The sequence below is a fragment of the Heloderma suspectum genome, chromosome 4 (assembly GCF_057233095.1).
Source record: "Heloderma suspectum isolate Gila_16-S chromosome 4, 16-S_ref, whole genome shotgun sequence".
Classification (NCBI taxonomy): Eukaryota; Metazoa; Chordata; class Lepidosauria; order Squamata; family Helodermatidae; genus Heloderma; species Heloderma suspectum.
The window spans coordinates 170533407-170547898 of record NC_139461.1 but is presented as its reverse complement, the minus strand read 5'-3'; the positions used below and the strand labels follow the sequence as shown (position 1 = coordinate 170547898).

Below are 14492 nucleotides of genomic sequence, written 5' to 3'. Positions count from 1 at the left end.
GCGATCAAAGTAAATATACATCCAGTTTAGGTTGAGTTTATTGCACCCAACTCATTTTAGGGTGCTCCATTACAGAAAGTATGTGTAATGTTACCAGTAGCAACTGAGCTGTGTCATGCTTATACAGGAAGGGAAAATTCGGAGTTTCCTCCCCATTTACAATTTGACTTGGGGGGAAATCTGGCTGATTACAATAATAAAAAAGCAATTTAAACTGCCATCAGCCTCCACCAAAACTCTTTGGTGTCGCTTAGAACTAAAACATCAGGTTAGGGGGTCCTACTAAAAGAAATGAAACTAATAAATCAGCACCCCTCACAGGTTTCTCCTCAACTATATTACTCTGAGAATCTATAATTAAAGCCTTAACTTTTCCCTGTTCATAAACAACTCTTTATATTGTACAGCCAAGTACTTTTGATCAGGGGTACTTACTCATTAGAAATGCTGCTTCACAAGCATATACTTGCATTTTCCATTGCAATTTAACATGTTCTTATTTGTGGAGCATTTTTAACCCATATGAAACAATTTACCCCAAGGAGTGGTATTTGCTCCCTGAAAAACTCAAAAACTGCTAAGTAGCATGTAAGGAGAAAAAATCCAGTACAACTTGGTAGTGATCTTGGGCTACAACTATTCATTTTGAATGCTTATAGCCCAAGATCACCCAAACATTGTACTTCTCACTGTACATCATAAAGAGTAATACGTGACTACAAACTCAAAGTTTTCTTTAAAATTCATAACTAGCACAAAATCAGTAACAATGAAGTTTCATGTTACAGTGGGGTAGACACTTACATAATACAGTTTACACATGAAAACACTTGGGTAAAATAACTGGCTCTTAAAACTGTGCTTTGCGCCCCATTTCAGAAGGTACCATGGGACATAAAACAAATGCATGCTGTGGAGAGTAGTTCAGATTCTTATAACAATGTTTTCTCAACAAAATGGAGCATAGTTCCTAAGCTTATTAGAACAGCTAGCTGAGAAACTAGATTGTTTTAGGACACTCTCCCCCAACCTGGTCCCTTCCAGATGTTTTGGACTACAACTCCCAGAATTCCCGAGTACTGGCCAGGCTAGCTGGGGTTGATGGGAGTTGAAGTCTAAAACATCTGGAGAGCACCAGGTTGGGAAAGGTTGCTTTAGGGTCTAGAGTTACATGAAAAATACTTTCAGAGCCTTAAGCAACTATAAATGACTCCATGAATTGCTATCAAGTTTTTGATTGACTGTACTTTGACACACTGTAATTCTGGTTTCTCAGGAGCGTTTAAAATTCGAAACCTTCAGGTCTTTTAATAATGATTTTAAAGGAAATTATATAGATCCTTCAAGTGTGCCAGTAAGTCTGCTTATACAAGCATGTTACCTGTTAGTAAAAATTAAATTACAACACTATTTCCTTGAAAATTATTATTTAGTTGTAGTAGATGTTTGCTTCAACTTTCACACTGACAGTGATTCCAAGACTTGCTTCACTGTAATCTATAAGAGATAAAGGAATCAATTCAAGTGCTGGCTATTTCATAGTTGACAATGGGAGATCTATGTTTGCACTTGTGGCTCTTGTTTGCTGGATAGTTGCCATTATGTGGAAAGATGCCCAGTTCATTTCAGCAGAATGTACTATCAGATAATGACCACAACACAACAAAGGAAATAAAGCAACAAGTAACATTTAAGTAGCCTGGGTTCCCCCCACCTGCAACACATTTCCTTTTAAGCCTGCACTTAACTATGAAGAGCTTTTCTAAACTCTACCTAAGAGTATAGGATTCAGCCTAGCAGCTGCTGAAGAGGGATGTATATGCAATGGTAGATGCATGTACCATGAGTTATGACCTATAGATTTTAGGATTAAGCTTTTTTAGAACTTTGAAAGAGACAGCAAGAACTTTAGACCAAGATAGCTTAAAAATCAACAAAGACAACTCAGAATAAATCTTGTTGAAAAAAATTTCATTTATGCCCCAGCAGTTTAATTCAATACTACATCATCAGTTCTTCATGCTATAAGAACAGTACCTGGTGAAAAAGTATATTACCTAACTGAAAGCACACTTGAATAGTAAACAAAAATGTGTATTTGGCCTTGTTCTAATCTGTATGTACGAAGTCCTCTTTTCAAGTTGTGGTTTACTTCCTGAGAAATCAGGGTAAATGACAATGAAAAGTAAATGAAAAGTTTTGATGATGATCCTTAAAGAAAAGCATATATCTCCATTCAGCGAATCACTTTTCTGATATGATGAATTAACTCCCAATGACTAAAACAGCAGTATTTGGTTAAATAGCTGATACAATTTAATATAATATTTGAGGTCAAACACATGCAATTAAAACGATGTGATAAGCCACTACTAAGATTACATTCTACCCTCATAAATCACTATACCAGACTATACACATTCTGTAATTAAGTAAGCAACCTGCAGTTCATTCAGACCATAAACATTTGGCAGGGATTGAGGTGTTTGTTTTTTAAGATATCCAAAACATTGCCAGATTCAGTGGTGCAGAAAGGTATGAGAAATGGAAACATTCCCATGTATGGCAAACTGAATATAGATGTATATTGCAGCTTAGCATCCACACCTAAGGTTCTTGCACTTTAATATGAAGACCGTCATTCAAGCAACAAATGGCTTTTTGTGCACATGTTAAAATATGCTAAAATACCTTTCACACTTACCATTTCCTTGCAACCTATTTTTGCTAGGTTCAGTTTAAACAAGACAAGTGGGTTTTCACAATATTAATGAATCTTGAACAGATGCCTTTGTTGAACTCTGGCAATTCATTTAGGCTAGCTTTGCTTTCTTAAAGTATTATTTGTTACTAATTAAATGTCAGCAAAAAACGCTTAGTGAGAAACAGAAGAAAAAGCAAATTTCATCAAGTCAGATTCAAGAAATAGCACAGAAAAAAAATCGCTATGGTACTCTAACCAAATCTTTGCTCACAATAACGATCTATTTGAGCATATCTAGAGAACTAAGAAAGTAATGAACAGATACATATTAGTTGCTTGCTTTGTTTCCACAGTAACACAAAGTGGAACAAGTTCAATTCAGTAACTTTACCTCAGGACATAAAAGGCTAAATGAAATATATTTTTTTTTAAAGAAAAAATATTTTACAGACATTGATAAAGCATAAGATGGAAAGACAGTGTTACAGTATGGGTTTCTTCACATATTACAAGGAATCTGAGGAGGGAAAACAGTATTGTCCATATATCTGAAAACAGAAGGAAAGAAATTCAAGAATAATCCTGGAGTCTTTAAACTGGTAAACTGAGAAAATGCTCATTGTTCTGTTATGATGGAATGTTAAGAAATATTTGCATACGGAGGACAAACATTATTGATTTCTAAAGTCATGGAAAACAACAACAATGGTCCCTCACAAGTGTCTTTGCCTGAGGAAAAGGTTGAGGCCTTTCAGTTTGTATATTGTGCACAGCATGCCCAACGACAATAGAATCTATCCAACAGCTTCTACTTGTAAGAAGTGACAAGTTGTACTCAAGACTGGTTTATGCTTGGACCGGGCTCTTGATTGGGAAAAAGCCAAGAAATTCTCTTCTGTGTACCTATGAGGGAACATCTCAAAATACTCAGCTACCTATCATAGCATTTTCTCAGAAATTCAGTATGTCTTGAAGACATTCTCAACTAGGGATGTTGGAGAAATCCTCCATGGACCCCAATGAGGCCATGGAGGATCAGATCCCCTACCTTCTCCAGGAGGGCGAAGTCCTCACCGGCGGATCCTCCCTGCAGGCTCCGAAGCCCCAGCGATATGGCCACCATGGCCGTATCACTGGGGTAGGTAAGGTGAGTCTCCGGACACAAATGGCATCCAGGATGCCATTTGCGGCCGTAAAGGCCTTAGTTTAAGGTAAATGCAGCCGTAAATAGCTGCATTTGCCTTAAACTAAGGCCTTTATGGCCACAAATGGCATCCCGGACGGCATTTGCGTCCAGAGACTCACCCTGCCTACCCCAGCGATACTGCCATGGCGGCCGTATCACTGGGGCTTTGGAGCCGGCCGGCGGCTCCGCGGAATCGCCACAGAGTGGAGCTAGCTGAAGAGGATTCCGGGGGGGAGGAATGGACCCCCCCCCCGGAACGGCAGGTAAGCGTTCCGGACATCCCTATTCTCAACTGAAAGCACACTACAAGCCAGGATACAGGCAACCTTTGTTATATCTTCTCTGAAAGCTAGGTCAAAGCTAACAATAATGCATGTTTGGAAGGCCGCTTGAATTTTTTATATCCAAAACCTGGAAGCACCTACATTAGTTTTTGGAGCAGACATGAAAAGAATGACAGGAAAATTTAAGTGGTTCATAAACTTTCTTTTTCATATGCCATCTCCTGAGACTGCATCCACAGAAGTACTGGGCAGACTGTGTTTAGATTTTGGATCCACATTCAGATGTTTCAGAGGTTTCATTATATTACAACTTCAGGCATCATGAATGACTTTGAACAAAATGAAACCCGGCGAAACAAAAAGATGATTAGTGAGTGATATTACCTTGGGTTTCTCTTGCAAATGATCACAACTGGATGTGAACCGTTCCTTTCCATATAGGTATTTACTTTGTATAGAAAGAACTGAATTTGTGATACAAACTTTGCAGGCCATCATAGCAGTCAACTCATGGTTCAAGACAGATTTTGCGCAACTCTTAAAGTTTTGTCAGTAGCTCATCCCTTTTGAATGTTGCCCATTAGAATTTACAGAAGAATATATTTGCATGATGTTAAACAACTGTATTAAAACACAGATGGACCATTCTAGAACATAGTAGTACATTCATTTTGCAGAGAAATGTGCTATTTGCTGTTAGCAGATCATTTCATGCAAAGCCAAACTGCCATTCATACATGCTCCCCAGTCATATGTATTGAGCACTTATTTATTGAAAACCTCTTCATAAGTTAAAGTTATTATGGTTATTTATTTAAAATATTTATACCCCATCTTTCCTGATAAAAGTTCAAGGCTGCTTAAAAAGACCATAATTTACAATGGAAACAAACTATAATAACCAGAGCAGCAGATCACAAAAGAAAAACAATTAAAATGACAACAATAAAAGATCATAACCTCCCCCACCCCACAAGAATGGCACAGGCCAGGTGCTAAAGTCAGATCTTTGAAAGCCAAAGGTCTTTGTAATAGAAAGGTCAGCACCACAGTGGAAAGCCAATAAGGAGGGGGCAAAGCAGATCTCTTTAGGAAGAAAATTAGAAAGACTAGCACAGCAATATGAATTTAGAACCAAAAGAAGGGCCTCTGTAGATTATCTTAATGTGTGGGCAGGCTCATATGAGAAGATGCCATCCTTAAGACCTTGCTTCTCAGCCTGCTTTAAAAGTAAAAAACAGCACTCTGAACTGGGCCCAGAAACAAAAAAGAAGCTGTGACCCTGATACCTGGCTACAGTCAGCATTCTGTTGTTCAGTCATTCACTCGTGTCCGACTCTTCGTGACCCCATGGACCAGAGCATGCCAGGCCTTCCTGTCCTGCGCTCTCTCCTGGAGTGTGCTCAAGTCCATATTCTTTGCATCGGTGATGCTATCTAGCCATCTCATCCTCTGCCGTCCCCTTCTCCTTTTGCCTTCAATCTTTCCCAGCATCAGGGTGTTTTCCAGATAATTTTCTCTTTGCATTAGATGGTCAAAATATTTGAGCTTCAGCTTCAGTATCTGTCCTTCCAATGAGCACTTAGGGTTGATTTCCTTTAGGATGGACTGATCTGACCTCCTTGCAGTCCAGGGGACTCGTAAGAGTCTTCTCCAGCACCACAGTTCAAACGCATTGATTCTTCGGCGCTCAGCCTTCCTTATAGTCCAGCTCTCACAGCCATACGTTACTACTGGGAAAACCATAGCTTTGATTAGACGGACCTTTGTCGGCAAGGTGATGTCTCTGCTTCTTACTATGCTGTCTAGGTTTGCCATAGCATTCCTCCCAAGGAGCAAGCGTCTTTTAATTTCATGGCTGCAGTCCTTGTCTGCGGTGATCTTGGAGCCCAAGAAAATAAAATCTGTCACTGCTTCCATTTCTTCCCCTTCCATATGCCAGGAAGTGATGGGGCCAGATGCCACGATCTTTGTTTTTTTAATGTTGAGTTTCAAACCAGCTTTTGCACTCTCCTCTTTCACCCTCAACAAGAGGCTCTTTAGATCCTCTTCGCTTTCTGCCATTAGGGTGGTATCATCTGCGTATCTGAGGTTGTTGATAATTCTCCCGGCAATCTTAATTCCGACCTCTGATTCATCCAACCCGGCGTTTCTCATGATGTACTCTGCATATAAGTTAAATAAGCAGGGCGACAATATACAGCCTTGTCGTACTCCTTTCCCAATTTTGAACCAATCGGTTGTTCCATGTCTGGTTTTTACTGTTGCTTCTTGACCCTCGTACAGGTTTCTCAGGAGACAGGTAAGGTGGTCTGGTACTCCCATCTCTTTAAGAATTTGCCAGAGTTTGTTGTGATCCACACAATCAAAGGCTTTAGCGTAGTCAATGAAGCAGAAATAGACGTTTTTCTGGAATTCTCTTGCTTTCTCCATGATCCAGCGAAAGTTGGCGATTTGATCTCTCGTTCCTCTGCCTCTTCGAAACCCAGCTTGTACTTCTGGTAGTTCTCGGTTCGCATACTGCTGAAGCCTAGCTTGTAGGATTTTGAGCATCACCTTGCTGGCATGTGAAATGAGCGCAAGTGTGCGGTAGTTTGAACACTCTTTGGCGTTGCCCTTCTTTGGAATTGGAATGTAAACTGACCTTTTCCAGTCTTGTGGCCACTGTTGAGTGTTCCAAGTTTGTTGGCATACTGAGTGCGGTACTTTAACAGCATCATCTTTTAGGATTTTAAATAGCTCAGCTGGAAGACTGTCATCTCCGCTAGCTTTGTTGTTAGTAATGCTTCCTAAGGCCCACTTGACTTCACTCTCTAGGATGTCCGGCTCAAGTTCAGTGACCGCACTATCATGGCTATCAGGGACATTCAGATCTTTCCTGTATAGTTCTTCTGTGTATTCTTTCCACCTCTTCTTGATCTCATCTGCTTCTGTTAGGTCCCTGCCTTCTTTGTCCTTTATCATGCCCGTCTTTGCACAAAACGTTCCCTTGAGATCTCCAATTTTCTTGAAGAGATCTCTAGTCTTTCCCATTCTGTTATTTTCCTCAATTTCTTTGCATTGTTCATTTAAGAAGGCCTTCTTGTCTCTCCTTGCTATTCTCTGAAACTCCACATTCAGTTGGATATATCTTCCCCTTTCTCCCTTGCTTTGTGCTTCCCTTCTTTCCTCAGCTACTTGTAAAGCCTCATTAGACAGCCACTTGGCTTTCTTGCATTTCTTTTTCTTTGGGATGGATTGAGTTGCTGCCTCCTGAACAATGTTACGGACCTCCGTCCATAGTTCCTCAGGCACTCTGTCTATCAGGTCTAATCCCTGAAATCTATTCCTCACCTCCACTGTATATTCATCAGGGATATGATTGAGGTCATACCTGAATGGTTTAGTGGTTTTCCCTACGTTCTTCAATTTAAGCCAAAATTTTGCAAGAAGCTTCTCATGATCTGAGCCACAGTCAGCTCCAGGTCTTGTTTTGACTGACTGTATAGAGCTTGTCCATCTTTGGCTGCAAAGGACATAATCAATCTGATTTCGATATTGACCATCTGGTGATGTCCGTGTGTAGAGTCGTCTCTTGTGCTGTTGGAAAAGAGTGTTTGCTATGATCAGTGTGTTCTCTTGGCAAAACTCTATTAGCCTTTGTCCTGCTTCATTTTATACACCAAGGCCATGCTTGCCTGTTATCCTGGTGATTTCTTGACTTCCTACTTTAGCATTCCAATCCCCTATGATGAAGAGGACATCTTTTTTTGGTGTTAGTTCTAGAAGGTGTTGTAGGTCTTCATAGAACCGATCAACCTCAGCTTCTTTGGCCTCAGTGGTTGGGGCATAGACTTGAATTACTGTGATGTTGAATGGTTTGCCTTGGATTTGTACTAAGATCATTCTATCGTTTTTAGGATTGTACCGCAGTACTGCTTTTCCCACCCTTTTGTTGACTATGAGTGCTACTCCATTTCTTCTAAGGGATTCTTGCCCACAGTAGTAGATATGATGGTCACCTGAATTAAATTTGCCCATGCTTGTCCATTTTAGTTCGCTGATTCCCAAGATGTCGATGTTCAATCTTGCCACCTCATGTCTGACCACCTCCAGCTTACCTTGATTCACTGATCTTACATTCCAGGTTCCTAAACAATATTGTTCTGTACAGCATCAGATTTTCTTTTCACCACCAGACACATCCACAGCTGAGTGTCCTTTCGGCTTTGGCCCAGCCGCTTCACTCTTTCTGGCGCTACTTGGAAATACCCTCTACTCTTCCCCAGTAGTATATTGGACACCTTCCGACCTGAGGGGCTCATCTTCCGGTGTCAAATCTTTTTGCCTTGTGATACGTTCCATGGGGTTTTCCTGGCAAGAATACTGGAGTGGGTTGCCATTTCCTTCTCCAGTGGACCACATTTTGTCAGAACTCTCTGCCATGACCTGTCCGTCTTGGGTGGCCCTGCACGGTATAGCTTATGGCTTCACTGAGTTACGCAAGCCCCTTTGCCACAACAAGGCAGTCAGCATTCTAGCCACTGCATTTTGAATAAGCTGAAGTTCCCAGACACTTTTCAATGGCAGCTTCATGTAAAGCACACTGCAGTAGTCCAGTTGTGATGCAACTAAGGCATGTGTCACTATAGCTGAATCTGCCTTCTTCATAAAGAGTACTGGATAGGAAGCTAAACTGGGAGCTGGGAGGCAAGAGTTCGAATGCCTGGATCGCTGAATCTTTAAGCAGTTATTGAGAATTCCCTAAGTCAGCCACTGTCACTCATCTAGGGCAGGCAGCTATGACAAAGTGCACCTATACAGTTGCTGCACCCTTTTCCTAACCACTGGTTACTGCCACTTGTCCCTCTTACCTTGCCATTTCCATTCCTCTCTCTGTTGTGGCCAGCACTGCTAGTAAAAGATTTTACAATAAAAGAAAATGCACCATGCCTGTGTATGCTCTTTCCCTTTTTTGAAGGACCAGTATCCCTTTAAAGGAGGGGTGGGCAGCCATTTTGGCCCTGAGGCCGTGCATACAGTGCTGGGTAGTGGATCAGGGGCTGCACATGTACACAGACAGCCACAAACTCTTCCCCCTCACCTATCCACTTCTCAAAAAAACAGGGATGGGGTTTAAACCTCACTTCCCTGCCCATTGAGATGGGATTGCTTGTGGAGTGGGGACGTTAAAGTCTTTCCCACCTGCCAGTGATCCTCTCTGAGATCACTGTTACCTCACTGCCACGGTTGCTCCGGGAGGGGGCTGATCAGCTGGGCTGTGGGGGAAACTGGGTGGAGCTTCCTGGGGCTCACAGGCTGCATGGAGAGTGGCAGAGGACTGCATATAGCCTGCAAGCTGTCTATCCCCACTTTAAAGTCTGAATTGAGTGAGACTGTGCTTGTGTGGCTATTATAAAGCTGTTCTCTTTCTCTTGGACTAGAAACAGTTGTGGGGGTAGCAATAAGGATAAAGCTTGGTAAGAGGGGTGGGTGATGGCCATGGTAGTGGTATGGATGGCAGAGGAAGAAACACAGTAGGAGGAACCTAGGAGAGAGAGGGGGGGGGATATGGATGTGCTAATCTAACTTCTATAGCGAATTGTAGCATAATTTTATCAGTATATGCATATGGATTGCAGTAAACAATAATAATTAATTTTACTGATCATTGATGGTTACCAGCTTAGTTTGAAGCTCACCACCAAATCTTTATAGTAGTACAGTGAAGGGAATATGACTATTTCCACCATGCTTAAACATGGCCTTTCATGCTTCATCATACTGGACCTGTATGTACAGGTCTATATTGTTCCCTTAGGTACCTGACTGGACCCTTAAGTCATCTTTGGAGGTTCTCCTCTAGGTATCCCTACTGAAGGAAGCTAGGCAGGTGGCTACAAGAGCTGTGGCATCCTACTTATGGAATGCCCTTCCCAAAGAGGTTTACCTGGGGCTTACATCTTTTCAGCATCAGGGAAAGATCTTTCTCTTCTCACAGACATTTTAGAGACGTAATTCTAGATTTTTATGGCTGTTATATATCTTTATCTTTTCCTGTGCTCTTCACTGTTGTGTGTTGTACTTTATTCTTTCACATGTTTGCATTGTCTTTTATATTTTTATCCGCTTGTATTGCATTTTAGTCTTTTAACTCCTTGCAATCCGCCCAGAGAACAGATTAAAAATATAGTACATACTTACATAAATATTGCTTGTGATGTTCCACAGAGCACACTTACGTAAAAGTAATGTCAACTGATAAGATCTTTACAGATGAAGTTCTTCCTACAAAGTTCTCTATCGTCCTTCACAATAGAAAAAGGAGGTTGTATAGATACTTTTCATAGCTTTTTTTTCATAGTGTGGTGGTCTTTCCTACTAAAATGTTCTGGCTGGAGAATGTCAATATAACAGAACAAATATTATTAACTCTGGTTCCATTTGATAAGTTATCCTCTTTGGGTTCTCAGATAAAAAGTAGTGACAAATTTAGTTACTGTTGAGAAATAATCACAAATTACAGAGATCTGACAGTGGAATGCTAATTTCCCACCCTCTAGATAAGCAGACTGTGAAGGGAAGGAGGGGGGTTGCCCTAGCTCCTGACATAGGCAGGGACAAACAATTACCAAGGTAGACCGTCACCACCTCTTACATCCACCTCTCCCTGAGCCAGAGGACTCTCTGATCTTACAGGATACTCCTAGGGCTTAGAAATAAGGGCCCAAGTTGGCTCTTTCTATTTCAAGCCCTAAGCCCGAAACAGCAGCAATTAACCAAGCAGAAGGCTCTGGATTTAGTACCAAGGCTTACTTGGAAGGAAGCATACACAAACCTTGAAATAGGTGTTAATTTATGGGGGGGGGGGCAGGGGAATGAAAGGCATACAAGAACCAGAGTTCTCCCTGCCCCCTTTTATATTAAAAAGCCTTTGACAAATGTGAGGTGAGCCTCCTTAGCCAATTACTAGCTGAATGAACAGGCTTTCGGAAGGAGGTAGAAAATTCTCACTGAAATAGTTCAGACTAATTTGGCAAGAGTTTTGCTCTGGCCTTGAGGCCAGAACATGAGATAACACATGCAATTTAACGAATGCATGCAGGTCCATCTCCATGAAGTTGAGTTCTTGCAGGCAGCTGAATCGATCGCTAAACTATGGGAGGTGAAAAAAGGAATGACATTGCCATAGCATTAATCTGCCAATATGCGGGATAATGTTCAGCTTTACTGGTCCACTTTTATTTCATATTATGAATGGCAAGAAAGAATCTAAGATATTTCTCTTCAATCTGTATAAAGTATTTGGGCAGTCTTTTAAAAAAACTGTAGTAACCAATTTATTACTGTTTATGTAAATATATCATCTGGTATTTTTCTGATGAAAAGGATAAGCTACAATGGTTGTTTAAAGGGGTTGGGGTGGGAAGTAGGGGCTGGGAGAAGAAGAGTTGCTATAGAAAAATATTAGTCAATTTCACATATTACTATGGGCCATATCCCCCCGGGGGAGGTGGGGTATCATTTGACACTAGTTAGGACGCATCCTATGGGGATAGTCGTCCACCTAAGAACTTGGAGGCGGCCAACTATCCAATGCAGGGCAAGTGGAGCATGGAGGGAATCCTTTCCACCATGCTCCGGCTGTCCTGTATTTGTGGCTAGACAGCTGATTTCAGCTGTCTAGCTGGGACACGTCAGAGCGGGGGTGGGGGAAGGCCAAACAGTGCATAGGAAGCATCATAACGGTGCTTCTGCAGTCCTTTCCCCTCCCTGCCCCCAGGGACGCTCCCTTTTTGCCTGCTCCACACTGCTCTTACGAGCATGGAGCCGGGGATATACCGTGCCACCTAAGAGGCAGCAAGGGAGGGGGCAAGGAGCATGTTTCCTGGGAACCGAAAAATCCTATGGCCATCTAGTCACTGTCTAGCGGCCATAAGATTGTGCCGTTAATCAGTTAAAGTTCATCTGACACTAGGGGAACATCTGAATTATGCACGTGGAATTTGCTGGTGGTACAAGAGACAAGAAATGTCTCAAAATGTTGAACATTTGAAGAATAGCACCTTCCAGAAGGCAAGTCTCCTCTATGATCTCAAAGGAAGCCAAATTAGAGCCAGTGCAAGTACAAAGCAAGCAATTTTCGTTTGATTTCCTTGTTTATATCACTTAAAGAAAGAAAGAAAGAACAAATGAGAACATATTCAATCAGTATTACATTTGAAAATAAAGATGGACACAGTAATATCTAATATCCTCAATTATCATAACATACCTCAAATCATACTTGCCATATTGGCATTCGTTCATTTGTAAAACTCAACTGCTTCTTTACATTTATGATGTCATCTTTCCTACTGCTGCAGGTAAGTCTCCTTGCATAGCAGGTTCTAAGCAGCTAGGCTTGCTTTACATACAAGCAGCTAACTGGAAGCTGCTAGCTATGCCAGCCTTCCAAATAGGGCTATAAAAGTTTCTAGCCTACAAATGCCTGGCCATCTGCACATATGTTACTCAAGATCCCTTCACACATACCTCCTGCAGCGTGAGCCACTTCAGCGGTGACACATCATGCTTCAGGGGTAAAGCACACGAACAACACAACCAAAATGGATGGGGCTCACTGTGTGGGTCTTTCCCATGAAACTGCCTCACGCACACAGATGGCCATGCTACTCACACGCTTAGCCCTGCAGCATGGGATTGTATCATGTTGAAGTGGCTCCCACACTGTAGGGAATACATGTGAAAGGGGGCTTATTTTTGGACTGAAATAATAATTTAAAAAAACCCAAACGCTTCCATGCCTGATTTTATTTATTTATTTATTTATTTCTATACCGCCCAATAGCCGAAGCTCTCTGGGCGGTTCACAAAAATTAAAACCAAACAACACACAATAAAACAATTTAAAATATATAGAACATTAAAACCACAATATAACAATACAACCACAATAAAACCTAGCAGCAGTACAGGAGTTTAAAATACAGATTTAAAACAGCAAAGATAAAAATTTAGAAAGCTAAAATGCCTGGGAAAATAAAAAGGTCTTCACCTGGCGCCGAAAGGAGTACAATGTAGGCGCCAGGCGAACCTCACTAGGGAGCTCATTCCAGAGCCGGGGTGCCACAACACCCTAGTTGTGATGTCCTAGTAGTAATTCTTATTTGCTGCAAGTGACTAGAGGCAAGTTAATATTTACAACTCTGAGTTTTGCCAGTTGTAATCTGTATACCATCCACCACTGCAGGATCAGAGATCACATCTTTTGCTGGTATAGTTTTGCACTAATCTATCATTGATGATTGATGGACTGATAGTACTTTTCATATAACAATAGATAAGGTTTATTATTTTGTTTCCCCCATTTAGCTTATTGAAAATGAGGACATTCTCATGGACTTTGAGTTTGCTGATACTACTATTATTATCCAATGGACACCACACAGAACAGTCAAAACTCAATAAAATCTCTCCTAGACGACACCCACGTTCTACAGAAGCGGGAGAGGAAGGGAAAAAGTGTGGCTATACATTCATTGTCCCTGAACAAAAAATAACTGGACCAATTTGTGTCAATACCAGAGGCCCAGGTCCTGAGAACAAAAAAGATGAAATTACTAGGATGGACATCGAGAATCTGAAGGATGTATTATCCAAACAAAAGAGAGAGATTGATCTCTTGCAGCTAGTGGTAGATGTGGATGGGAATATAGTAAATGAAGTAAAACTGCTGAGAAAAGAGAGCCGTAACATGAATTCCCGGGTTACTCAGCTATATATGCAGCTCCTGCATGAAATAATCCGCAAACGGGACAATTCACTCGAGCTGTCCCAGCTGGAAAATAAAATACTCAATGTCACAACTGAAATGTTGAAGATGACATCAAGGTATAGAGAGCTTGAAATAAAATATGCAGCACTAACTGATCTCGTAAATAATCAATCAGTGATCATCTCATTGTTGGAAGAACAATGCCTGCGAATATTCTCACGGCAGGACACACATGGTTCTCCACCTTTAGTTCCAGTGGTACCTCACCACATTCCTAACGGCCAACAGTATACTCCAGGACTCCTGGGAAGTAATGAAATTCAGAGAGATCCAAGCTATCCTAGAGACAGAGATGTAAGGCCACCTCCTGATCCAGCTACTTCTCCTACAAAAAGCCCTTTCAGGATCCCACCACTAACTTTAATCAATGAAGGTAAGACATTAACTATATTTCTAGAACTACTTATATTTATTGCTTTCAGGTAGGGTTGACTAACTAAAACTTCAAAAATGGGGCACTGAGCAACTTGTACGGAACTGCATACACTGTATTCTGACCCA

The 14492-nt window shown here is 41.3% G+C and overlaps 2 protein-coding genes across 5 annotated transcripts in view; one reads left to right on the top strand and one right to left on the bottom strand.

Moving 5' to 3' along the window:
* The window catches only part of RALGPS2 (Ral GEF with PH domain and SH3 binding motif 2), a 176953-nt gene that overhangs the window by 50254 nt on the left and 112207 nt on the right, over positions 1-14492 (bottom strand). The gene's annotated exons all lie outside the window — the stretch shown is intronic.
* The window catches only part of ANGPTL1 (angiopoietin like 1), a 28515-nt gene that overhangs the window by 429 nt on the left and 13594 nt on the right, over positions 1-14492 (top strand). The window contains exon 2 of the mRNA XM_084851238.1: positions 13529-14364. Within this exon, the coding sequence (XP_084707364.1) occupies positions 13539-14364 (826 nt within the window). The 5' untranslated portion in view covers positions 13529-13538. The remainder of the gene's footprint in view (positions 1-13528; positions 14365-14492) is intronic.